The sequence below is a fragment of the Micromys minutus genome (genome assembly GCF_963924665.1).
Source record: "Micromys minutus genome assembly, chromosome: 13".
Taxonomy (NCBI): domain Eukaryota; kingdom Metazoa; phylum Chordata; class Mammalia; order Rodentia; family Muridae; genus Micromys; species Micromys minutus.
Window position 1 is genome coordinate 33209496 of NC_137982.1, and position 26447 is coordinate 33235942.

The 26447-nt window shown below is 44.8% G+C and overlaps 1 protein-coding gene across 15 annotated transcripts in view; it reads left to right on the forward strand.

Annotated features, from left to right (window-relative positions):
• Positions 1-26447, forward strand: part of PKP4 (plakophilin 4) — a 197601-nt gene that overhangs the window by 164973 nt on the left and 6181 nt on the right. For all 15 annotated transcript variants that reach the window (XM_080927762.1, XM_080927769.1, XM_080927773.1 and 12 more), the window contains 9 exons: positions 200-413; positions 13526-13709; positions 16510-16627; positions 17705-17896; positions 18066-18239; positions 20826-20976; positions 22911-23106; positions 25987-26071; positions 26180-26297. In XM_080927762.1, the coding sequence (XP_080783888.1) occupies positions 200-413; positions 13526-13709; positions 16510-16627; positions 17705-17896; positions 18066-18239; positions 20826-20976; positions 22911-23106; positions 25987-26071; positions 26180-26297 (1432 nt within the window). The remainder of the gene's footprint in view (positions 1-199; positions 414-13525; positions 13710-16509; positions 16628-17704; positions 17897-18065; positions 18240-20825; positions 20977-22910; positions 23107-25986; positions 26072-26179; positions 26298-26447) is intronic.

Here is a 26447-nt window from a genome sequence, read left to right on the forward strand (position 1 = left end):
CTGTGCACAGCCTGGTATGCCAATCCCCCAGTTCTCCCTTCTCTTTTTAAGCCCTGTGCACAGGAAAGGAGCACTCTCTTAGACACAGACTGTCCTTAGAATTTTCAGTGGGTGTATCCTGATCTCACCATAGCAGACTCTGCCCCCATCAATCTGTCCCATACCACTCAGGCCTAGAACCTAATTTTTTTCATTCCAGGTGTACAGACTAGGGGGAATCAAGCATCTGGTTGACCTACTGGACCACAGGGTGTTAGAAGTTCAGAAGAACGCTTGTGGTGCCCTTCGAAACCTTGTCTTTGGCAAGTCTACAGATGAAAATAAAATAGCAATGAAGAATGTTGGTGGAATCCCTGCCTTGCTGCGACTGTTGAGAAAATCCATTGATGCAGAAGTAAGGGAGCTTGTTACAGGTGGGTAGAGAGCATGATCTTGTCTAGAGGGAATGCTGGGAAGTCTAGACTATGCCCTTGCAGAGTGGCATTGAGAAGACCTTGGAAGCAGCGCTGTGATGATGCGCTGGGCAGGCGAGCGGGGCCGGCTGTTGCTCACAGCTGGGAAGGCCATGCACCCAGAAGGCATCTGCAGTGTTCCAGCGTGTCAGTGCACCGGCACACACATGCCGTTTCCTTGCTTAACTGGCCAATGTTTCATGATGGGGTCTGACATCCTAATGCCTGCTTTCTTTTCTATTTTTCCCTCATTAGTTTCTCACAGAAGAAATAAGGCCTTTCTGGACATTCAGTGCTAAGTTTTTCCTTGCATGAAAGTCTTACATTGTCTTTCCTGAGTAGACCTTAAAGAATGTCTAATATCAGCTTTACTACTAAACAGGAAGAAAAGGACAGGAAAGTCCCATGGTTTCCTTCTTCTGTTTTTCACTATGTAAAGGTAGCTCGGGGTGATTTGAAGTAGAAACAGTTCACACATGATAAAGGCTCAAGTCCTTTCTCACATAGGCGTGTTGGCCCAAGTGCTCCCTCATTTCATGATCCTGTAATGCCACACACTTCCCTTCGTGTAGAGCACAGGGTTTCCCAGGATGTGCGCCTTGGACTTGAAGCGGGATGTGGGGGATGTAGTCAGAAATAGTTATATTCTATCCAGTCTTCCCATTTAAAGCTATAAATACCTTCCAGGGTTTCTTCCACAGCTTTCTGCCCGAAGCTTTTTTGACTTTTAAGAAACATTTCTTTCAAACATACATATTGGTAGTGGGAATCAAGAATCATTTTATAACCACATACTGTTGGCAGTAATCATTTTAAATGGAATGGTTGATGATGGTTCCTTTCAAAATTTTGGAAAGGGGATGATCGATGATCAAGTGAAATGATGAATGATCGATATGAATGATCCCTCAGCTCTCACATGCAGAGGACATAAGAAACATATTTTCAGTTCCCAGAGGCTATTACGCTCAGCTTGATTTCAGTATAAATATTGGTTAATATGAAACTACCAAGCCATACCATCCAGGAAAATTGTGTTTGTATATGGGCATGGTATGTGTTCACCCATGTTAAAACCCACAACCTAGGGCGAAAGTCAGCTTAGTTGTTCCATTTCTCAGTTGTAACATTCAGTTGTACCAGACTTACCTGACGGTCATGCAGAAGAAATATGTAAGAAAAAGTGATCCCTGCTTTGTCTTCAGGCCAGATGCTATGTCTTAAGCATCAGGAGATCCTTAAGTCCTTCCATTAACCCTTCTCCAAAGCAGATATTCATAAGTCCTTAAACTGTACAATTACAGAGGGTCTGAAATGAGTCTCAAAATTCATCATGTCTGACCAGCCACGCAAGACATGACTTTCTATACCGACAACCCCACTGAGTATTTGCATTGGCCAGAACAGGAAACTTGTAGAACTTCTAGGCACAAGCCTGGGCATCAAGGTTAACGTGTTTGTGATGAATGAGAAGGCAAGGATCAACACTGGGGCGCTCATGTTGCCTGCGAACAGCCCTAATGACCAATTCTGCCCTACAACTAGCCTCCAGGACCCCTCTCTCCCAAGAACCTTTGTCTGAACTTCCCTCCCTCAAAGAAACAAACCTGCCAGTGAAAAACCCTCCCTGCAGTAGAGCATTGTCTGTCTGTCCTTCTGACCAGTGCCATCCACAGAGACAGTGGCTGTGCAGGCTTGACATCTGGCCTCTGTAGGTGTGGACTAGGAAGATTTTGTTGGTGATAATTAAAACCAACTTAGAATCAAAATGTTTAAGGCCAACAACTTGAATTGAAGCTGCTAGTGATTTGAAAAAATTACTATTCACTTAAAAGTGGGCCTTCTGTTCTTCACAATATTAAGTAATTCAACCTAGTTATTAAATCCAAATTCTTTTCCTCCTTTGTCCTCTTTGTTTCCGTTTAGCAATTTTTACTATAGAAGTGAAAAAATTTAGGTATTCTGAAAAAGATGTTTTGCATTTGTTTTAAATGTAATAACTGCCCAAGGCCTTGTATTTTTGGCCACATTTGCACTTTCAAGGAATAAAACAAAACTTTTTGCCAATATTATTCTCTCAAGACAGAAATTCTATCTTTGCTAATTAAAATGGTTCTCTGACATGTAACATGATTCTTGTGTTTCTTTTGTTATGCTGAACATTTTTTCATAATGAAATGGTCTGTGCTTTTCATGTACCTACAGCTGTGTGCATGGGTGCTTTGAGTTGATCTCCCTTCCCCCATGGGTCTTTTGCTGTTACTTTGCTTAAACACAAGAGCCGCACAGTCCAGCTGCCCCTCCATTGGGCTGTGCAGTCAGCGTCTTCTAGACCACCACTGTCACTGAAAATGACAGGACCCAATCATTTGTTCAGTATTATTAAATTGTATTTCTGAGCTCAGAAATGTGAGTTTATACTTCTTGGACTTTCTGAAAACACCCTGTGTTAAACTGTAGAAACTGGAGATGCTTCAAAAAATCTAGAGACTGACCTTGTAATGAACTAGGTCCTGAAGCTCTCACACCTTAGTCCTCCCTATAGTACCAGTGGCTTGTTTTTAATTTCGTAAAAGCTTGTTTTTTAAAATTTTTATTGGATATTTTATGTATTTACGTTTCAAATGTTATCCCCTTTTCCAGCTCCCCCCCTTTATCATGCCCCCTACTTCTATGAGGATGCTCCCCCTCCTACCCACCCGCCCCAACTCAACACCCTGGCATTCCCCTACACTGGAGAAACAAGCCTTCACAGGACCAAGGGCTTCTCCTTCTATTGATGCCAGATACTGCCATCCTCTGCTATATAATGTGGCTGGAGCCATGGGTCCCTCCATGTGTGTTCTTTGGCTGGTGGTTTTGTCCCTGAGAGCTCGGGCAGGTAGGGGGAGGAGAAGTTCTGGTTGGTTGATAATGTTGTTCTTCCTGTGGTGTTACAAACCCTTTCAGCTCCTTCAGTTCTTTCTCTAACTCCTCTATTGGGAACTCCATCCATGCTCAGTCTGATAGTTGGCTGCAAGCATCTTAATCTGTATCAGTAATGCTTTGGCAGAACCTCCCCATATACATCCATACCAGGCTCCTGCCAGAAAGCACTTCTTGGTATCAGCAATAGTGACTGGGTTTGATGGCTGCATATAGGACGGATCCCCCAGGTGGGGCAGGCTCTGGATGGTCTTTGCTTCGGTCTCTGTTCCACTCTTTTTCCCTGTATTTCCTCCCATGAGTATTTTGTTCCCCCTTCTAAGGACTGATGCATCTGAAATTTGGTCATCTTTCTTCTTGAGCTTCATATGATCTGTGAATTATATCTTGGGTATTCCCAGTTTTGGGGATAATATCCACTTATCAGTGAGTGCATACCATGTGTGTTCTTTGTGACTGGGTTACCTCACTCAGGATGCTATTTTCTAGTTCCATCAATTTGCCTAAGATTTCATATAGTTATTGTTTTTAATAGCTGAGTAGTACTCCATTGTGTAAATGTACCACGCTTTCTGTTTTCATTCCTCTGTTGAAGGACATCTAGATTCTTTCCAGCTTCTGGCTATTATAAATAAGGCTGCTATGAACATAGTGAAGCATGTGTCTTTGTTATATATTGGAGCATCTTTTGGGTATATGAATAGCTGGGTCCTCGAGTAGTACTATGTCCAATTTTCTAAGAAACCACCAGACTGATTTTCAGAGTGCAATCCTGCCAATGTTGGAAGAGTGTTGCTCCTTCTCCCACATCCTTGCCAGCATCTGCTGTCACCTGAGTTTCTAATCTTAGCCATTATGGCTGGTGTGAGGTAGAATCTCAGGGTTGTTTTGATTTGCATTTCCCTGATGGCTAAGGATGTTGAACATTTCTTTGGGTGCTTCTCAGCCATTTGCTATTCCTCAGATGAAAATTCTTTGTTTAGCTCTGTACCCCAATTTTAATAGGATTATTTGGTTCTCCAGAGTCTCACTTTACTAGATATTAGCCCTCTATTGGGTGTAGGATTGGTGAAGATCTTTTCTCCATCTGTTGGTTGCCATTTTGTCTTATTGACAGTTTCCTTTGCCTTACAGAAGTTTTGCAATTGTATGAGGCTCATTTGTCGATTCTTGATCTTAGCGCATAGGCCATTAGTGCATTAGTGTTTTGTTGAGAAAATTTTCCCCTGTGCCTATGTGTTCAAGGCTCTTCCCCACTTTCTCTTGTATTAGTTTGAGTGTATCTGGTTTTATGTGGAGGTCCTTGATCCACTTGGACTTGAGCTTTGTACAGGGAGATAAGATTTGCATTCTTCAACATGCTAACCACCAGTTGAACCAGCACCATTTGTTGGAAATGCTGTGTTTTTTCCACTGGATGATTTTAGCTCCTTTGTTAAAGATGGAGTGACTAAAGGTGTGTGGGTTCATTTCTGGGTCTTAATGTTAAATTCCAGAGGATAGCCTTTGTTCTTCAGTAATATTAGGCTGAGTTCATCTTACTTTTGTATTTACTCTTTCCAAGTTAGCACATGATTATTCATCCAAGTGGTTAATAGAGTATTTCACACTAATGGTTTTGAAATTTAAAATTGAGGCCATACCAAACATGAGCTACATCGTCTCCCTCGTCGCTGGCTCCTTATTTCTTATAGGTGATGGTTAATGTTTTTTTTTTTTTTTTTAAAGATACTTGCTAAGGAAAGCCAGGTGATCCAGGCAAAGGTTTAGCAAACAGTAAGTCCTGACAAATGTTGGTCATTCATATATAAAGAGCCATATGACTGCAGGGTGAAAACTTCTATTCTTATTTCTTTGACCTCAGTCATATGCCTTTTATCGTTACCTGATCTAGACGGCAGGCAGTTTTTTACTCCAGCTTTTCTGGACCACTTGAGCTGTTAGTAGCTATGAATGTTATTTTCAGAAACCTAGCAACAGCCCTTCCCACTTCCAGCCATAATTAGTAAGGATCCTTACCACCTGCTCTACTAATAACGATAATAAAGTCATTCATCACCAGTCTCCAGCCACCCTCCCTCTTTCTCTGTCTCATTTCAAGCCATAAAAATTTGTAATGAGAAAAATGACAAAAAAAATAATAATAAGTATAATTTGTACTATCCCAAAATAGTTCATTATAGATGGGCTAGCTCTTAGTGCATAAAGAACTTAGAACCCACAAACTCCCTGAAGAGATCGACACCTACAGCAGCACACTGAGCACCCGCCATCACAGGGAGACACGCAGGTGCAGGGAAGTTGAGTTCCTGACACAGACTGAAGTTTTCCTTCTCCCAGCACACACTACTAAGAAAGGCTAACCAGAACCAACCCTCACATGCGAATGAATACCTGTTTTCAAATACTTTTAACTTCTTTGGAGGTAGCAACAGAAGGAAATCTCAGGATCCTAATTACTTGAATTTTACCCCGTATTAGAGGGAGCTCTCCTGGAACTTCACAATAATCATGTCACACTAGTGATGCAGCACGGTCCTAAAGCTTGAGCTCACTGCTGTCTTCTGTCAGGAGTCTGGTGCGCCCTGTGCACGGAATAACAGGCCCTCATGTCCGAATGAGACAGCCAAGTAGGAAACTAAAGTCCCATGGAGAACTTGGTCAGCTAGCGTTGTCAGAGGAGAATTTCCTAGCAAAAGGGAGGCCTGTGGTAGGGCACTCCCTCGGTAGCCTTGGCAGCCTGTAAATATGAGGAAGGTGGGCACACATTGGGGAGACTCTGTATCACACCCTCCATGTTCCAAGCCCTACCTCTGCCCTGCAGCTGACAGCCTTACTTGTCTCAAAGCTTCTGCTGACGATTTAGTGCAGGTACAGATGAGAAAGTGCACAAGTCAGAGGTTTTCAACATGCAGGCCATGTCCCCTTTTGGAGGTCAAATGACTCTTTCACAGGGGTCACATATCCGATATGCTGCATACCAGATATTTATATTATGATTCATAACAGTAGCAAAAGTACAGTTATAAAGTAGCAATGAAAATAATGTGTAGCTGGGGGTGACCACAGCATGAGGAGCTGTATTAAAGGGTCACAGCATTAGGAAGGTTGAGAAACATTTCCTTAAGTGACTCTTTAGATAACTAACTTTCTTTGCTCATATGACACTGTCAGAATCTGTGTCACCATCAAAACAAGGGTCAGAGGTGGGGGCCACTGCACTCCCTGCCATCCACCTCAGAACCTTCCTCAGTTCCCTCCTGCAGCCTGCCTGTTACATTATACCTGCAGAAGGAGCCAGCTTTATGTCCCTCATGGGCAGCCATCATCATTCCCGGATTGTAAGCTTATTTCCTGAAGAGATGCCGTCCCAGGAAACACTGAACTACACAGCCGTGTGGTATTGTTAATCTCCTCCCAACACCCACCAAGTGGCAAAATTACCTCAGTAGAGAACATTCAGAAGTACAAATGTGATCCTATAGAGATCCTAGGTGTTGGTAGATCAGGGTACCATGACTGACTTTCAGGATTAGAAAATCCTAGAAATGCAGCTCAGTACTTATGTTTTCCTGACACCAACCATCTAACTCTCTCATGGCCTTCATGTAGGAAGAACTCTGAGTAGCAGAAGCAAGCCCCTTTAGATTGAGTGTTTGACCAGGGCCCTCCCAGGGCAGCGGCTACAGCTAGCCTCTGTTCTCCACAGCTCCCATCTAGGAACCTTTGTTCCCTCAGACCCAGCACCCTTGCTCCACCACAGCCACACCTTGGAGAGCTCTCCCATATGTGACCAACTGTGCAGGGATTCCAGAGGACTCTGAAGTGAGCCAGGCAGAGCCAGGCCAAAGCCAAAAAAGGACTCTCACCCAGGAGGCCTATCAGAAGGACACTATGACCCATGCCTTTAGGCCAAGAGCATCTCTATGTGGCCTGCTCTAGGGGCCATTGTACCCTCCCCATAGATGGTACCCCTTCATAACCCTGGAAATTATTGGATGCCACCATGATATTTTTTTGCTCAGGATTTATCTACAGAAAGGCATTTTTTTTCTATAATTGAAGACAGTACTCTTGTCCCTCTCATAATAATTGCTTTCCTATTATCCCAATTCCATTTCATTTTTGTAATTTGCTGATGGCAGAGTGGCCCTGTTAGGAAGCTCAAGCGATTAGCCTGAAGCTGCCAACAGCCAGCATTTGGATGGCAGTGTTCTCTTACCCCTCAACTTCCTCACTCTGCCAACAGCACCCTATCTTCACACATGCGAAACTGTTGGCTCCTCTTTAACACTACCTGCAGCTGAGCAGGTGGTGTTAAAGAGGAGCCCCGAGCTCTCTTTATCTCTCTCACCATCTTACCCTGAAACCACCATCCCATGATAAGCTGTGTGGTACCTGGCTCACCCTCTCTGAAGCAAGCTCTGTGTCACCATTTCAGTGCTCCCACCTTGCCGGCTAGCCCAGGCCTCAAGCCATTCTCTCTTGCTCTTCCTCAGTCATAGTCTTCCTAACGGTGTCCCACCCCCTTTTCTTGGGACCTCTACCTGTACCTCTATAGCTCAGTGTGATAGTCTCCAGCCCCTCCCCCACACACACACAGAAGTGGCCATAATTTAAATCTGTCCAGGAAGCACAGAACAGTATGGTGTGATAATGGGATTGGGCCTCAAAGGAACAGCTTCCCTTACCGACCCAAAGCTCTGGGCATCTCATCTCTATGGAATACTTGCTTTCCTGCTGACAAATGGTACCAAGCTTTGTGGGTTTGTGAAGAGGTGTGTGGAGTGCCAGCAAATGCCGTACTCAAGCTGTGTTCATGTTTGTCACAAGGTCTCCTAAAAGCACACAACTCACCCGGAAACCTACCAGCACCCAACAGAAGTGTCTCGGGAGGCACATGCATACTTCTATGTCTTCCAATGCCCGTCTTAAAAGGACAAAATCAAAGACAGTGGAATTAATTTGAATAGTATATTTTATTTGATAGTTAGAATATAACAATTTTTAATCAGTTGTGAGATATTTTGCATAAATTTTATTCCAAGTCTTTATAATCTAGTGTGGGTTTTATACAATTCAATCAGGATTAGTCACATTTCAAGTGCTTACTTAGCCTCATGTAGCTAGTAGCTACATTATAGACAGCACAAGTCTGTACGAGTTGAATGTGCTTTCTGGAGTTCTAGAGATCAGAACTGCTTCAAATTAAAGAATTCCCTAGATTTTAAAAAACATTTACCTAGACCTTACTTCAGCATCCCTGACCTGAAAATCTGAAATCAGATTTTAAAGTATCTCAGATGTTTGATTTCTATATTACTCAGCCTACATAGTGGTTGAGAGGAGATGGTATAAGTTTAAAAGATAGTTTTATTTTTTTGTAGATTTAAGACTGGCAGGCAGTAGCAGGTGGCCACATTGTGGCAAACTGTTGTCACCGTAGCATCCTGACAGTACTGTTTTCCCAACAAAAAGTCACAGATTGATTAACCCACGGAGCAAAGGGGAGACCCTCAGGAGCAGCCACAGAAGACAGGCTTCCCGAGTGCCCCAGCTGAAGGCCGGCTGGATAGTACTAGTGAGTCCGTTCTCAGAGCAGGCTGAGCTCCTAGAGACCACCACCCACCCGTATCAACACACCCATGAACAGTGAAGCCGTGGTACCATGGCGTTTGTACTGTAGTGTTTCCAACACTTTTCAAGAATGCTTGCAGGGTGGGTGTGGGTGTGCATGACAGGCCATGTTCTCGTGTGTCTACTGCTGCCAGAGTGAGAACACGGTCTAGACGAGGCAGTCCTGCTGCCCCAGCAGCAGGAGCTTCCACGGTCCTAGTGAGCGTCCATATTGCTGTGAAGAGACACCATGACAGCAGATTTTATGATGGAAAGCATTTAATTGGTGCTGGCTTATAATTTGGAGGTTTAGTGCATTGTCAGCCTGGTGAGAAGGCACCATGCAGGCAGATACCGTGCTGGACAGGCAGCCGGGAGTTTTGTATCTGCATTGACAGACAACAAGGAGACAGAGACACTGGGTTGAGGATTTGAAACCTCAGTGGCCACACACCGTGAAACACTTCCTCCAACAATACCTTCTAATTCCAAACACCCACTAGTGCCTCTCCCTTTGAGCCTGTAGACTTTAGTCCTGTTAAAGCCAGCACAGGCACACTCGCTGCCTCGCCAGGATGTTCTCTCTGCCCCAGCACAGGAAGATAAGTTTATCTTCACCCTTGGCTCCATTGACATTCCCCACACTCCGGAGGCTGGGGTGGTTCTGTTTATCTCGTGGGCATCTTGAGAAAGGAGCTGAAGCCAAGGACTTCAGGAAATAACTGTCCAGACTGTGAGCGTAGCTCGGATGTAGAGCGCTCGCTTAGCAGGACACTGTCTGTTCAATTTCTAGCACTGCAGAAATGAACAAAGACACTCTGGGCTTGTGCAGGCTCACCGGAAGAATCGGTGCAGGGAGTGGTTCATAGTGAGGACGGGGTCATTTGGCGGTGTGTGCAGGTGCTTGATTTTTGATAATTTGGAAAGAGCATAAACTGAATACAATATAAACATAAATGGCTTTAAAATGGTCCTTTCTGTCCAAGAGAGAAAAACGTTTGTCAGCTGTCATGTATTCCCGCTGCAAGTGAAAGCACTTTTTAAATGTTATTTGGTTTTTAATGTCCTTTTAAATATGTACTTTCAGGTAGTTGTTATTACTTTAATTAATCAGCAAAATCAGCTTCCAGTGTGAATACAAACCTATCAGTTGGCCGTTAGATTAGTTATACAGCCAGCTTTAAACGCAAATGCTTTCAACAGTCTACGGCAGAGGATGTATGGGAAATGGTATTTTAATTACTTTGTTCATTCTTTGTGAATAAAGCAAACTTTCATCTCCCTTGGCAGCGTTTCCTTTTGCTTATTGGTTACTCGTGACTATCTGTACTTTTTCTGTGACAGAGAATAGGCAGCATTTTCTGGAGTCCACATGGAAATTCCTAATACCTTCTCAGCTCGTTCGTATATGTAGTCTCAGTCCTCATCACAAAGAGCTAATTGCTTTAAATAAACAAAACCTCCAGCTTCCTAAACTTAATTATAACTTACTTTTAACTTTTTGTGTGGGAACAAGGGGGTGATGGAACATGCCACTCCATTAATTTTGAAGGAAATTTTATATTCGGATGTTAGAGCTTGAGGCTCCCCATGTTGATGGAGAATATCAGGCTCATGTCTTTTAGAGTTCTGATAGCCTTGGTACCTTGGCTGTAGAAATAAAAGACCGAATCTCTCTGGTAGATTGGTTTCATGACCAGTAAGTCTCCCCGGTTGATCCAAAGATTGTATAACCAGCTCGTCTACTGGAGGGTTGCATGTCTTGAAACAAGTTGACATTTCTTCATTTGGCAGCCCCATTCCATTCAGCCTTGTAGTCTGAGGGATGGGCATTCATGATAGAGTTAGAAGCAGATGGCAGTGCCAGTGTGGAAGGCAGCATATATACACCAACAGATTCCGCTGAAGATCTGCAATGCTATTTTGGCCCTTTCTCTGCATTTAAGGACCTGAACGGCGTACTTGGATGTCATTTCAAGAAAAGTCAGTCTGTTCTCTAAGCCTGGTAGGCAGAAAACAAAGGGGAGATTTATAAACAAACACAAGAGAGAAAAGGAATCTATCTACAAGTGTATGCCGGTACCAACAATCCTGTACATGTGTAACAAAACATGAAAGGAACAGATAGTTAGATAGCTGCCCACACATGCCTAATGAAATTCAAATTCAATTTAGAAGTATAAATGTTCATCTGCTTTTAAGAAAACCCATCTCTGTGCACGTATAAAGTAATCAAGTAGGAAAGTTCATTGAGTTGGGTCATCTTGGCTCTAGGTGCAGGGGGAATAAAGCCACCGTGAGTCAGATGATGATGCCTTTGCTCTTGTTGATTTGTGGACACTTACCTGGTGTCCAATCCCAAGCTGATGGCTGATGAACTGTAGGATGACATCCAGAGCTACCTGCCACCCGGAATCCTTGGAGAAAAGAAGGAAAATTCTAGTTCAGTTAAAAAAAAAAAATCAAGAGACTTTTCAAATATGATACTCTGTTGCCAGGAGTAAAGCTTAGCAGAAACAACAAAACCAAGGGGCTTTGGAGCCAGTGTCGTGTGATCCCTCATCCTGAACCCTCTCTCTTTGGATGTGATTTCTACTGAAGTTTCCGGAGCAGGCTGCTAAGTTTCTTGTGGAGATAAAGAGCTGGCTTCCTGTCTGTAAGGTGCATCTACAGTGTCAACTGCAAGCAAGAACAGTCTTCAAGAGAACACCAATACAGCAGAAAAACCCAAATAAAAATTAGTTTCGTAGTGTTTACATTGCATTAGGTATGTATGCTAGCTAATACATGCAGAGCTGACAGTCGACAGTGAGCATAGGTTATATGCAGGTACCACACACAAGCCATTTATCGCAAGGAAGGAACCTCAGCATCTCAACTACAGAGGGGACCAGGAATCTACCCCCGCCCCCCCATGGATAAGGAAGGGCAACTGTACATCTGGCTATACTTACAGCCTCGGATGTGATGGGTATTGCTTTGCATAAGCCTCGCCTTGCATTTTACTGCACTGCATTTATTCTTTGATGAAGAAGGTAGCTTATTGGAAAATGTCGCTGTCCCGAGAGTTTTGTTCTATAAAGTGTGGAACGTGAAGGGCTTTGACAGAAAGAATTGCATCTGTCCTATTAGGAACCACATGCTGTCAGCAGGTGTGGTTTCAGGTGATAGGTTTCAGGTGAGCTATATGGTGCCCCTAGCTGGCTCCCGCTCCTGGGTAGTCACACTGTCATCCTAGATTACTTGTGATGGCGTCATTATCAGGAACTGTTAAGGTCTTTCCAGTCCTGCTATGCCTCAACCCACTCTTCTGTCTTCCTCCCGTCTCTTGTTCCTTAGTCAGGACAGACCTGCCAAGAGTTAGCTCCCTGGTCTTCTCTATCACTGTCTTCCAATGTGTCTCCCTAAGAAAATGTTCAGCTAATGTCTTTTACATGGGAAACAGAAACGGGCAGTAATGGCCATGATGGAGCAAAGATAAATATGGCCATGTTCAGTTAGTTCTTTTCCAGCTGCCCCTAAGGCAATCTGGCCAAACCCAACTGGCAAACTGGTACCCAACCATTGTCTGAAAACACTCCATAAAGAAGTCTTAACAGTGGAGTTATGTTCTATTCCTAAGCACCTCTGCACATACATGCATTTTCTCAGTGGAACCTTGTGTCTATGTAAACAAAGGTCATAGTGAGAAGAGTCAGTTTTCAGAAACAAAGGTTTTATTTTCCAGATTCTGAATTATGTAGATCCCCTCCCCCTATACCATATCCACCCTCCTTAAAGGAGAACAAGCCTAGGTTCAAACATACGGGCACCACACAAGATAAAGTCCTTAGAGGCTGTGCTTATAGTGGGTGGGAAAGACCAGGGTAAAAGTCCTTGGGGAAAGAAAGGGGCTAAGAAGCCAAATTAATGAGGTCTAGAAATCAAAGCCAAGTGCAAGAGGAGAGCAAACACAGGCCCACAAGTGACCAGTGCTGATGATTTGGTGAAGCACTTTGAGCAGCATGTCACAAACACAACAGGAGTGTGGGGCTCCGAAAGCCTGGGAGGCAAAGAAAGCCAGCTGTACCCCTCCCCTCCTTCCTTCTTACCTCAGAAAGCAAGTTGATGTGAAAGTGCCACTAGAGAGACAGCATCCTTGATGTGATCCCATTTCTGTACAAATCATAGAGTTACAGCAGTATGTTAACACAAGTCACATATTACTTTCTCCTGTATCTAAAGAGGAATGTTAGTAACTTACAGTCTTCAAGCACAATAAAACTCAAAGAAAAATTAAGATGTGTAAACTCTAAATAAGGAAACTGAAGCAAATATAGCAACCCTCCATGCTGCTGGTACCTATAGAAAAATATACTATACAGTACTCGGGGAAATTGTTAACAGACTGAAAATATGCCAATCTTTTGAGAAAACAAAATTTTGTCAAACTCATATTCTAGAGGCAGGTTGGATTACTATCAGTTAGGGCTTGTTCCTGTCTTAAAGATGTAGGATCTCTGACAAATTTTGCTTGAACTTTCTCTTTTCAGGGGTTCTTTGGAATTTATCCTCATGTGATGCTGTAAAGATGACAATCATTCGAGACGCTCTGTCAACCTTAACCAACACTGTGATAGTACCACATTCTGGCTGGAATAACTCTTCCTTTGATGATGATCATAAAATTAAATTTCAGACCTCACTGGTTCTGCGGAACACAACAGGTTGCCTGAGGTAAGTGCTTCCTTCCCAGTTAATTACTTGATTGAAGAATGTGTGTCATAAGTAGAAGGTGCTGTCTGCCTAACACCCCCAGAGGTGGTAGCTCTCCTTCATAGCTTAGGGTATGAAGACTGTTACTGTGTGAGGGGACACTGAGCACAGACTGGTGGCCCCAAAGGTCTTGCGTGTTTGCATATAACTCCTATAAATTATTCAGAAAGGCCCATTTAGCCTGAGAGCACTGTGGCAGTGCCTTTCTCTTGTAGTAGTGTTTTGTTTGTTTTTCTGATTACCACATACTTCAGGTCTGATGTAGCCTAGGTTTGTTTCAGTTCCGGTTATGATCACTGAAGTTCAGGACGTAGAGTCCTATGATTTCATCAACTGTTGCTTTTGAGTTCTATAAATAAGTCAGCCCAATGCCTTAGTCATTACCTTTAATGTAGAACATCTATGGTTCTCTTTCTAAGTTTGTGGAACAGTTCCTTATTTGCTTACCAGTGTTACAGGATATTTGATCATACTGTATTTATTATCTACTGAAAAAGGATTTCTAGTTGTGGTGGGTATGGCTTAGCCCTTAGCACACACCTTAATCCCAAACACTAAGGTAAAGTTAGTTTGCAGAAGAAAGCACCCATGTTTGAAAGTGATGTCTAATTGAGTGTCAGACAAAGTGATGAACCAGAGAAAGATTTGACAGAATAGGCTATGCTCAGCTTGCACATGAAGAAAATAGAGAAGCTATTTAAGAGAGCACAGAGGGGGAGGAGGAGACAGTTTTGGGGGGTTTTGTTGTTTTTTTTTTAATTAGATATTCTCTGTATTTACATTTGAAATATTATCCCTTTTGTCCACCCTGCTCCCATCCTCCCCCACTTGTCTTCACAAAGGAGCACTAGCTCCCAATCATCCTCTTCACCTCAGTGCCTTGGCTTCCCCTATAGTGGGAAGACATGACACTGCTCTTCTCTGCTGCATATGCAACTGGAGCCATGGGCCTCTCAATCCGTGCTCAGTGGTTGGTCTAGTCCATGGGAGCTGTGGAGGATTTGGATGGTCAACCATGTTGTTCTTCCCATGAGGCTGAAACCCCCTTCAGCTCCTTCATCCCCCCCAGCACCCTCATTGGGGTCCCCATACTGAATCTGATGGTTAGCTGCAAGCAGGCTCAGCTGCATGACTCTGGCAGAGCCCCTGAGGAGACATCCCTATCTGGTTCCTGCGAGCAAGCACCTCCTAGCATCAACTATAGTGTTTGGGCTCATGGGGTTGATCCTCCAGTGAGGCAGCCCCTGAACGATCTGAGAGGAGACAGTTTTATTGAGAGAATTTTACAGAGACAGGTTGCAGAGAGAACAAGATAGAGACAGGAGAAGGAGCCAGAAAGTAGAACAGATTGCTAGAGTTAGCGGGAGGTCAAGCAGAGCAATTCAAGAGAGACAAAGAGAGAAGCCAGATTGAATTAGTTGGCACAGAATGGAGTTTTGAACCAGCAAGGCTAAGTTGAACCAACCAGTCAGATATTAGAAAGAAGAAGAAAGGGTGAACTTATTCAGCAGTAAGCTTTGGGGACTGAAAACATTCAAGTCCTAGATTTGATTGTACAAAGGCTAGAAGCTTCCAGGAGTAGGGCTAGGTTAGCAGACTGATGCATTAAACCTCAGAGACAATTTCTTCAGGAGAATAAAAGTTATCTTTACATACTCACTCACATCTAATCCTGTTCTCCAGCCTCTTATTGCTCAAGGTTCAAGACAGAAGGCCAGCCAAGAACTCTACCCACACTCCAACCAGCCCAACAAATTCAAAACTCCAGAAACTCGTAATTTAACCATGGCTTTATCTCAGATTTTCTCAGTAAATTTTACACTCCACAAAACATCCACACCATAAACTCAGAGCCAAATGATATGATGTAATTTTCCTACCTAGACAAGACAAATCATCTTATACAAATACATCCCTTATAAAATATTCATAACAACCTATAGCTATGCTGAGACACACAGAGAGGTTCATCCTCCTCTTCCTCCATCTTGCCTCCTCTCTTCTCTCTGGCTTTTCGCTCCTTTCTAAAACTCTGTCCCCACCTAGATAAGACAAGCTATCCTATCACAGGCCTGTGCCAGCCCTCCTTGCATAAAGACAACAACCTACATACATATACATATGTTTGGTCTATAATATATTTATGGGATCTATAAATATTTCTATGTAAATATATACTCATGGGATTTATTAGAATATATATATATATAATTTACTGTAATTTATAACATTTATAGAATCCATTAGTTGTTTAGTTCATTGGACTGGATGCCCAGATGGTCTTTAGAGGAGGTAGAATCCCAGAGAAGTAAGCTCTAATGCCAGCATAGGGCCGCTAGTAAGAGTCCTTGTCAGTGATAAAGGATGCCAGCAGGTGTGGCCTAAATTAGAGGAGAGTCTTGCCACCTCAGAGATTCAGATTAAAAGTGAGTTGTACTCTTCAAATGATTTAATCAAGAGAAAATCCCTCATAGGTGTGCCCAGCGATTTGACTTTTAGTGATTCCAGATGTAGTCAAGCTGACAACCAAGAATTCCATCACAGCCTATATGTGAACCACCACAGAAGCAAGTGACTAGAAATGTTAAAGAAATGGGCTAGCTCAGTGAACAAAGGCTAGAGTGGCAGTGAGTGGTATATCTCAAGTCAACTTTCAATGGCTGCTCTCTGCTGCCATTCTTGGGGATCATTAAAGTTGGGCTTCATGGCTGAAGGGTAAGTTGTTCATCCCTGCAGCTCCTATGTATTTCTGTCTGTCCAGGAACCTCAGCTCTGCCGGGGAGGAAGCACGCAAACAAATGCGGTCCTGCGAGGGGCTGGTGGACTCCTTGTTGTATGTGATCCACACGTGTGTGAACACTTCTGATTACGACAGCAAGGTCAGTGCCTTCCCACCACCTATGCTCCCGTCAGCGGTGACAATAGCTACCTACCTACTCACATGCCATCTGGTCTCTGAAATTCTGCAGCCTGGGGCTGCTCAGCACAGCACAGGGTGAGGCTCTCTAAACATTACAAGTTGCAGATGATGTGGCAACTTAACAGACCTGGAACCATGAGAACGTGGTGACCTGTGGTGAAGGACTTCACATGGGTCCAGGATTTCTCTGTGGTTTCCAGGTGACAGTCCTGTGCTCTCTTCCTACTCTCATACAGCCACACCCCAGCCACACTCCAGCTCTTCTTCGTGCCCTCCTGTTTCCTCTTGTGACAGTCTAGCAAATTCTGCCCTGGGCTTGGGGAGCTGGGAAACACAGAAAGACCAAGCTAAAGTATCAGGAGTCCCAAGGTGTGTGTCTGTGTGGCATTGGGATGGGCTAGGAGAAGCCATTGATAGATTTGGGGTCATAACAATGAGTCTGAGAGAGAAAAGAATAATGAGTCCTAGGCTGGGGGCTGGGGAGGTTAAAAGAAACAGCTAAAATTTTTAGTTGAACCTCATTAAAGAAGCCCTGCAGATGATATTGAAGGAAACAAGCAAGTGGGGAAGGAGGACTTACCAGGTGGGTCAACCCTAGCGGTGACTTCAGACATCTGAGTTGGAATGACAGCTGGTCCCCAGTTAAAGATCTAAAGTACAGAAAAACAGGTGCAAAAGACAAAATGTCAACAGAAAGATATTAATACACTCCTCAGAGTCGGGAAGTAGGAAATCCAGGGGACAGCAGATGGAAGACCTGGTGAAAGGGCTGCTTCCAGGAAGGGAGGAGGAAGTAGTCGAGGTTCAGAGAGGCCTCAGCATCTCCAGTGCCTGCACTGAACGTGCTCAGTGGATCTCAGCGTAAGCCAATCCACACTTCACAGCTGCACCCGGGCCCACAAGATTGAAGAGTCGCACCCCACCCACCATCATATTCTATATCAGCAGTATTTCCTTCACGTCCTCCATTTATTTCCTGTCGGTATGTGCCTTTTGTGTGATGTTTTTAATTACACACAACTGTGTTGGGTTTCAGACGGTGGAGAACTGCGTGTGTACCCTGAGGAACCTGTCATACCGGCTGGAGCTGGAAGTCCCTCAGGCCCGGCTGCTTGGACTGAATGAACTAGATGACTTACTAGGAAAAGAGTCTCCCAGCAAAGACTCAGAACCAAGCTGCTGGGGGAAGAAGAAGAAGAAGAAAAAGAGAACTCCACAAGAGGATCAAGTTAGCATTTCCTTTTCTCTACGGCTTTCCTTGTTAGAAAGTGAGGAGCTGAGGTTGGCAGAAAAGGCCGTCGCTGTTTAGCTAGAACACAGTCCAGCCAAATGCATGCCTAGCAGCCAGGGGGCTTGCTCATTTGCTCTCCACTCAGCCTGTGCCATTTGTCTTTCAGTGGGATGGAGTTGGGCCTATCCCTGGACTGTCCAAGTCCCCCAAAGGAGTTGAGATGCTCTGGCACCCGTCAGTGGTAAAACCGTATCTGACTCTTTTAGCAGAAAGTTCCAATCCAGCAACCTTGGAAGGCTCTGCCGGATCTCTCCAGAACCTCTCTGCTGGCAACTGGAAGGTGGGATGTTTCCTCCTTGTGTGCATTTCTGTCTTTGTCCGTAAAAGGGAGTTAGGCAGTCTGGGGAGGAGACAAGATGCCACCCTGAGCCCCCTAAAATGCATGAGCCCCTTCCCTGAGAATCTGACTTTGATGAGCAAATATTAAAGTATCCACTGGGTGATCCTGAAAACCAACTTCCAGAGTGGCCTGGCAGGGAAATAGGGGAGAAAGGCCTCCTGCAGGAAGAACCAAGCTCAGCCAGCAGGATATGAGGTTGGGTGGACAGGAGCTAATGGACAGATAAAATGGACAGGAAGGAGCAGGTCTTCTGGGAGGAAAGGATGCTGGGTTCAGCAGGCTGCTCTGAGGCAGAGCAGAAGGAACCAGACAGCAGCTGCCCTGAAGCTAGCAAACCTGGATGCTGAGCTTCAGGAACAAGGCCCGACCCACAGACAGGGAGCACTTGAGGTTTCCAGCAGACCAGTAACAAAGATAAGCCAGTGCGGGCACTGTTGGGGCACTTCTGTGGCTTTACAGGGGGTTCGGATAAAAAACTAGAGGCTGGGCTTCCCAGTAGGATCCAGTGCCACTCTCAGAGAGGATGGGGACCTGGTTCCAAAAGTTGAGGTCAGGCAGTGCTAGAAGGAGTACCCCACTTTTCTCAGGCTTCTCCAAAGCATAGGAAGTGTGTCTTTTTATATATGTACTACCTTGTGAACATGTGTTACCACAATCGGAAACAAAGTTTCTTAAGACCTTAGATGCCGTCCTTCATTGTCCCAGACAGTCCTTGTGTGATACAGTTTCAGTCACCAGAACCTTTCTGACAAATGCATAGTAAAGGTGATTGATTCTTGTTTGGGCTCCTCATCTGCCCAACACAAGGCTCTGTGAGACTCCGTTCTCCATGACTGAACTCTGGTAGGAGACTTGGATGTGTACAGTTCATTCTGATGACTGACAGAGAATCTGTACAAATACTTCTGGTCTGGTGTTACCTTAGCCAATGTGGTTGTTCATTTACTGTTTCTAACATGCTAATAGCTTAGTGCTGAGGCTGACCAAATTCTCAGATTCCCAGCTCCTATGAGCCAATGTGGAGGATCTATGACCTCAGCAACTTCATCTGTGGGATGAAATGAATATTGTACCCAGGTGATTGAGAGCACTGAGTGAAATAATAAACAACAAAGACAGAAGACAGGTCCTGGCATATAAGTATTTGTTTTATAGCCAAAGAATTACCTGATGACTAAAATTGTAATAATTAAGACACGTGTGATTGAATTTTATAGAATTCAAATCCTGGGATCAGGAAACTTATATAAAATACAAACACTGTATTTAAATAATTCTCAATATCAAACATAGTCACTCAAATTCTCAGAGCCCTGGGGCTGAGATGGCTCAGCACTGGAGGAAGCTTGCTGTCCTTGAGGACAGGAGTCTGGTTTGCTATAGCTCTAGGGGATTTGATGCCCTCTGGTCACATGTACATATACAGATCCACATAATTAAAAATAGATATATGATACATATGGGCAGCTGTGTGGGAAGAGGCTTCCTGGGCTGGCCTGGAGCTCTGCAAGGGAAGTAGGAAGCCGTGAGTCCTGTAGTGTCAGGGAGCTGATCTCTCTACCGCAGTGCTGTCTGCAGTACTGAGCCTTGTGCTTTGTTTCTTCCCTGTAGACTTCATTTGATTTGGAAGTTAAAAGCTATCATTTCATACAATGAATGTTAACTGGGTATTTAAAGGGCATGTTTTTCTTCTTACATATATTATTAACATAATCTCCTGTTAGAAGTCAAGAAACAGGGCAGTCAGTCCCACCTTTTAGCATGAACAGTAACCTCGGAGAGCTCCTGGGTCTCTGTCCTCCTGCTTTGTCCACAGTAGGAAGACATCCGATGACCTGAGCAGGTTCTTTGATTATCCTGCTTTATTCTGTAACATTGCTTTGTTGTTTCTTCAGTGATAATTCAGTGTTGCTTTTCAGTTCATATGGTGCACAGAGTGTAACCAGCTAATGTTGACTGAGAATGTATTTAGCATCCAAGCATGCTTTTCTGTGGGTATAAATTATCATGCCTTGTGTCTGGAGAATTCCCTTTCTTCCAAGTAAAGGGATTTTTCAGCTGTTTCTTTTGACAGACTCTCTGCAAACTCACAATACTGTTGCTGTGTGTGCTTAAAAAAAAAAAAAAAAAAAAGTAACCCAGTGGAACCCAACTCGCCTCTCATGTTTGCAGAGACTCTGGCTCTGCCGTCTTCCTTCTAGCCTCTAGACCCAATGTGGGGCCAACTGGGAAGAAAACAGAGGCTCCTTCCTTAATCATGTTTATATATCTGAGAGGAAGAGTAATCGCTCCCTTCTGTGTCCTGCGCAGAAGTCTGACAGATGGTGGTTTGAGGTCTTCAGGCTTTAAGGGATTTCTTTTTAAATCGGCCATCCCAGCCTATCTGTCTCCCAAATGGTGGCACCACTGATTTAATCTCCACTGGACAGAAAACATTTAATGTATTGGTTTCTCTCTGTAGACTTCAGTGGCATGTGCGAGTGAAACTCTCCGTTTTATTCACTAAGGCTTTCTTTTGCTCGCCAGTTTGCAGCATACATCCGGGCAGCTGTCCGGAAGGAGAAAGGGCTTCCTATCCTTGTTGAGCTTCTAAGGATGGATAATGACAGAGTCGTCTCTTCTGTGGCCACTGCCTTGAGGAACATGGCACTGGACGTTCGCAACAAGGAGCTCATAGGTGCGTACTGGTGACAGAGGAAAGCTGCAAGAGAAGCAGCTATGACAGTCACAAAGCGCTTGATTCATTAATGCCTGCCATTTTAAAGTATCCACAGCTCAGCCTGACTCTCATCTCTCTGCATATTTGGATTCCCTGCTTTTCGACTCTTGTTCAACAAGAGGCAGGCTCATTAATTAAACATTGACCTGAGAAGGTAAACTTGCAGAAAAGCCAGAGATCTCCAGTGATTTCAGGTGTACCTGACAGCACTGCTAGATGATGGATTTGGTGTCTCCATTCCCTAAGAGATTATATCCTGAGCAACAAGAAAAAGAAAATTTTTAATTTCCTTTTCCAATATTAGTGCTGATATCTGCTACTTCACCCATACTATATAAGTAACAAAAAGAAACCATGTGAACACCAGGTCTGTGTGAATGCTCACCCGAGTGACGAGCCACCATCCTTTATCTCTATCACGATTCGGGAGCAGGGTGTGGGTGAGGTAAGGACTAGGCCAACTGGACACAATGGTTTTTGCACCTGTGTCCCAGAGAGTAAGTACTTCGGTACATATACAGAGCCAGGAATGAGACTCCGAGTAGCTTGCTGGGCCCAAGCACAGCCCTATCCCAGTTTGATGGTAACAGGAAGAGGAAGGGCATCGAGTGGGCTGGAACCTCTATCCTAAACCTGCTGCTCACTGAGCTCATTCCCCAGAGTGTCCTGTGTAGATGAACACTTCCTTTCCTCGGGGCAGATCAGCCTCTAGAAAGGGAGTCTCACTGAGCCTCTCTGTGGCCGAGCCCCTGCCCAGCTCCCTTGCTTCCTTTAGAGCAGTCCGATTGAGACTTGGAGGTTATAGCCATACTCTGGATGTCTTCTGCAAAGATATATGCTCAGAACGTTTCTACTGCTGAAACACATGATAGTCACATGTCACTGTGCGTTCTGACCCTTTCTGAGCGTTCAGAATCACCAGTGCTGACTTCTCACTAAGCTCAGGAACCATATTCATCCGGAAGCTTCCAGCACCACCGTTCCTTGCCGCTCATAATCACCAGTCATGGACAGGGCCATGGCTGCGTATAAACCCGGGCTAGCCTGGCCTAAGAAGATACTCACTTTGGCCTTAATCTCTTTTGTTTGCAGTGCATTTATCAATTTATCCCACATTGTCCGTTGGTAATTTCAATGGAAAAAGCTAGAGATGACCTGCTTAGAGAGTAGGATGGGATGCTGGGTGTTTATAAAGAGTTGCTTCCCTTGCTGAGCCTGCCTCAGCATCTCCGCCTGCCTCAGCATCTCCGCCTGCCTCAGCATCTCCGCCTCGTTGTCATTACTGTTGCCTCTAGAAGACAATGTACCTGAAATTTCAGTAGATTTTTTTTTCCTTGTGTCTTTTAAGAAAACTATGGTTAAATGCTGATAACATAACCCTCAGCTTCGTTCAAGTGGGTGACTGTTCTTGGGTAACCAACAGACTAGACCCAGAAAGATTTAATGAAAAGTATTTTTGGCAACCTTAGTTGGTCCAGATTCAAAGATAAGATTTTTGAAAAGCTTTGAGCAGAAATTGCATTTTGATACACTGGGAGTAAGAATAGCATTTGTGCCCTAAGCCTTCATTACAGCCATTGCCAGAGTATGGTACCACAGCCAGCCGACTCCTCTGAACACTTCTGTGCACTGAGTTGTAAGTGGCAGTACTGTTTATGACAGAGTCACCTGTTGAGTGACATGAAAGTCCATGCTAACTTTCCCTCAGACTCAGGTGTGTACTTTTCTTCTTTGCTACAAACTTTGAATGTTTTTTTCCATGTTCGTTTCTCTTTTGAAGCTTTGGGTTTTTTTTTTTTTTTTAATAGCCTTCAAATTATCAGGATTTTCAACAACAGTAATAAAAAGCTGATGCCTATGGAAATCTGACCCTAGTCTTGTGCACCCGGCAGGTAAATACGCCATGCGAGACCTGGTCAACAGGCTTCCCGGTGGCAACGGCCCCAGCATCCTATCTGATGAGACTGTGGCAGCCATCTGCTGTGCTCTGCATGAGGTCACCAGCAAAAACATGGAGAATGCCAAAGCTCTGGCTGACTCGGGAGGTATAGAGAAGCTAGTGAACATAACCAAAGGCCGAGGAGACAGGCAAGTGTGGGGTCCTGAGTGCTGGGGGTCCTTGTGCAGGGGCCATGCTTGATGTGAGGATTTATTAATGTATTTCTCACATGTTGTCTACGTCAGCTAGACGTGATGGTAGGGGTTCTTTTATTATAGTGTGCCTCACTCCTCTTCTCGGTCCTCTGAGGTTGCTGTAACAAAATGCTGTGGGCTAAGAAGCTTACAAACAGTAGAAGTTCATTTCCCACAGTTCTGGCACCTATGAAATCTAGGATCAAGGCCCCAACAGATTTTATGTCTGGTTTTATAGAGAGTGACCTTTGCCCTCACATGGAGGAATCTCCTCCAGGTGATTCTTCTCAAAGGCTGCTCCTGTCAGCACTGTCACTTTGAGAGTTAGGACTTGTACTTAGGAATGTTGGGGAGAGTTAGATACCTAGGCCGTAGCCATCTCTAAAGCTACATTTGTTCATGTCTACTCGTAGAAGAACCAAAACACCAGGGTGATGACAGTCTTAGGGGCACCGTTGCCCTTGCACCTTGCGCTCTGTCCCAAGCCTACAGCATATTCTGCAAGAATGTCTTTAAATCCTCACTTTCGAGATTGATTCTGCTGCCGAATGCCCAGGAAGCATGAAAACCAGCACTCCGCATGAGTGTGCTCTGGGCACACGCACATCTCCCTTTGCTTTAATAGTAACAGATGAAGCAGCACAAGGGAGCAGAACGAATCGTAGCAGAATAGAGATTTCTGTTTGTGGGCTGTAGCTGTGACTAAATCTGTCTTAGTGTCAGATCAGCGACATGGATCTGGGGCTGCCAAGTGCCTTCCTCAACCGTAGGTCAGCACACACACACTATTCCCACTACGTTCTCTCTTGGCCCTGACTGTATTTTGAGTCCCTTCCCAGCATCTCACCCCCACAGCGCCTGGGACTTTGTCCTTTTATCTGCTGTTGTATCCCTAAACAAAAGCTTGGCCTGGTACGTGCATAAAGACAGTTTATTAATTAGCTGAATGGAAGTGCTGAGATTCACATTACAGCTCTTCAGATCTTCCCAGCTGATCCCTCTGAAGGAATTGTTAAAATATAGGACTGTGCAGAAAGCCATCTCCTTCCCCAGGAAAAGCCCCATCTGTCGGCATGGACAGTCTGCTTTTTATCTCTTGCATTTTTAACTTTTCATTAGTAACAAATGCATACAGTTTGTTTGTTTGTTTGTTTGTTTTGGTAATTTTTTCTTTCAAATAAGGCCCCATTCTATAGCCCAGGCTGGTTCAAAATCATAACAACCTCCCACCTCAGTCTTCTGAGTTCTAGAATTACAGGAGTAAGCCACCTGCCACCTTTCCTGTTAAGAACATGAAACTTCTTGGGCAGTTAAGGTCCCATTCCTTCTAACACACCCATGAGGTCATATGATCACCTTAGAAGTTCACCAGTAGCCTGCACTTGTAGAAAGGTCAAGTCTAATCTCTTATTTAAAGCAAATGATTGAGGGCAGTTCGGACCCTGCACGGCTGGAAGGATCAGGAATTAAGAGCACTCACTGCTCTTGCAGAGGTCCTGGGTCCCAACAATCAGCTCCCTCTTCTGGGCTCTGAGAGCACATGGTACACATACATACATACATACATACATACATACATACATGCAAAACACTCATACACATAAATAAAAATAAATCCTTTTTAAAAAGGAAGAAAAAGAGTCTTAAAGCAAATCCAGTTGTGTTTTCTTTCCCCGAACTGTACTTCCTCCTGGTCTACAAGCTGTCCCTGCGCTGGGCATACAAGCAAGTGGAGCACAAAACAGCACTCAGTGGCCAAGGTGGATGAGGCACCCAGTGAGTGACAGCAACAGAGCTTGGCAGATGGTACTGACGAGTGCAAATGACAAAATCAGAGAAGGCAGCAAGCATGTCGGGGAAGGAAGTGACCGGGAAGGCCTCCCAGTGATGGTGGGAAGCTGACTTGAAGAAGGAAGTAGGCAGGGCGGGGAGGGCACTGCGCCTCTCTGGGGTAGAAGTATATGAGCAGAGAGTGGGGCAAGAGGCTTTTGTGGAGCAATAGGACCTAGAGGCAGTAGGACCTTGTAGTCAGCTGTCACCGTCTCTGAATGAAACCAGAGCCGCTGCGGTCAGTTTCCCTTGTAAGAAGATGAGCAAGCACCAGCTCATCCCACACGCACACTAAAGACTAGGCTACAGCGGCTGCAGTGTCGTAGCAGCATCGCTGAGCAGTTGAAAAAAGCAATTCAAGTTTTACTGATGAGTGAGCAGCAAGATAGAGTATTGTGAATAACTCCAAAGGTTGTCAAGAGGCCATGCCAGGCCAAGAAGCTTGCTCTGGACTTGGGTGCCTGGGGATAACTGAGACATTCAGTGAGTGAAAGAATGTGCGGTGGGGCTTGGGGGCAGCTCGGTCAGCAGGAGAGGTGAAGGCTGTGTGCAGGGCCAGCGCTCAATCTGGAGAAATACTCCTGGGAGTCAGCAGCATCTAGATGGCTCGTTTAAGAAGTGAAGGTTGACAGGTGTCGGGGAGATGAGGACCCCAAAATAAACCCAGAAAGGAGCAGCCAGAACCCAGGAGCAAGTGGAAGGAGATGGTGAGAGGTAGGCTGGAGACAGAGGTCCCTGCTCACTCAGTAGGACGAAGTTGAGGCCTGATCATTGGATACAACAATCGTACAGAGGCTGTGAGTTTAACAGGAGATCGGAGGTGTGAGTGACAGCTTTCAGGGCCTTCCTGTGTGCTGCAAAGGTGAGAGGGCACCCTTGCCTTTCCCGGGATTCTGGTTTCTGCCCATAGAATCTGGTAGCCTCCACCCTGCTCCTTTGGCTTCTGCTTTGCAGCCTGAGTCTCTCAGAGTGAGTGGCCATGCTAAAACCCACATCTCTCCCTAGATCCTCTCTGAAGGTGGTGAAGGCGGCAGCCCAGGTCTTGAACACTTTATGGCAGTACCGGGACCTCCGGAGCATTTACAAAAAGGTAACATCCAGGAGGCGCTGTGGTGTGAAGAGCATTCCTCAGGGCCCAGACCCTAACTGCAGTGAAGGGCTGGTTTTCATTTTGAGCTGTTTCTTTTGTACCTCACAGGATGGGTGGAATCAGAACCATTTTATTACACCTGTGTCCACGCTCGAGCGAGACCGATTCAAGTCACACCCTTCTCTGTCCACCACCAACCAACAGATGTCACCCATCATTCAGTCAGGTCAGTGGACATCTGTGTGACAAAAGATTGTGTACATGCATACACACAGGAGGGAGAGGGTGGCAGGTGAGGAGTGGCTGAGCAAGAGCAGGTCACGCATGTCACTTCAGCTCTGCCCATGTACTTGAGAGCATGCTTTGAGCGTCACTC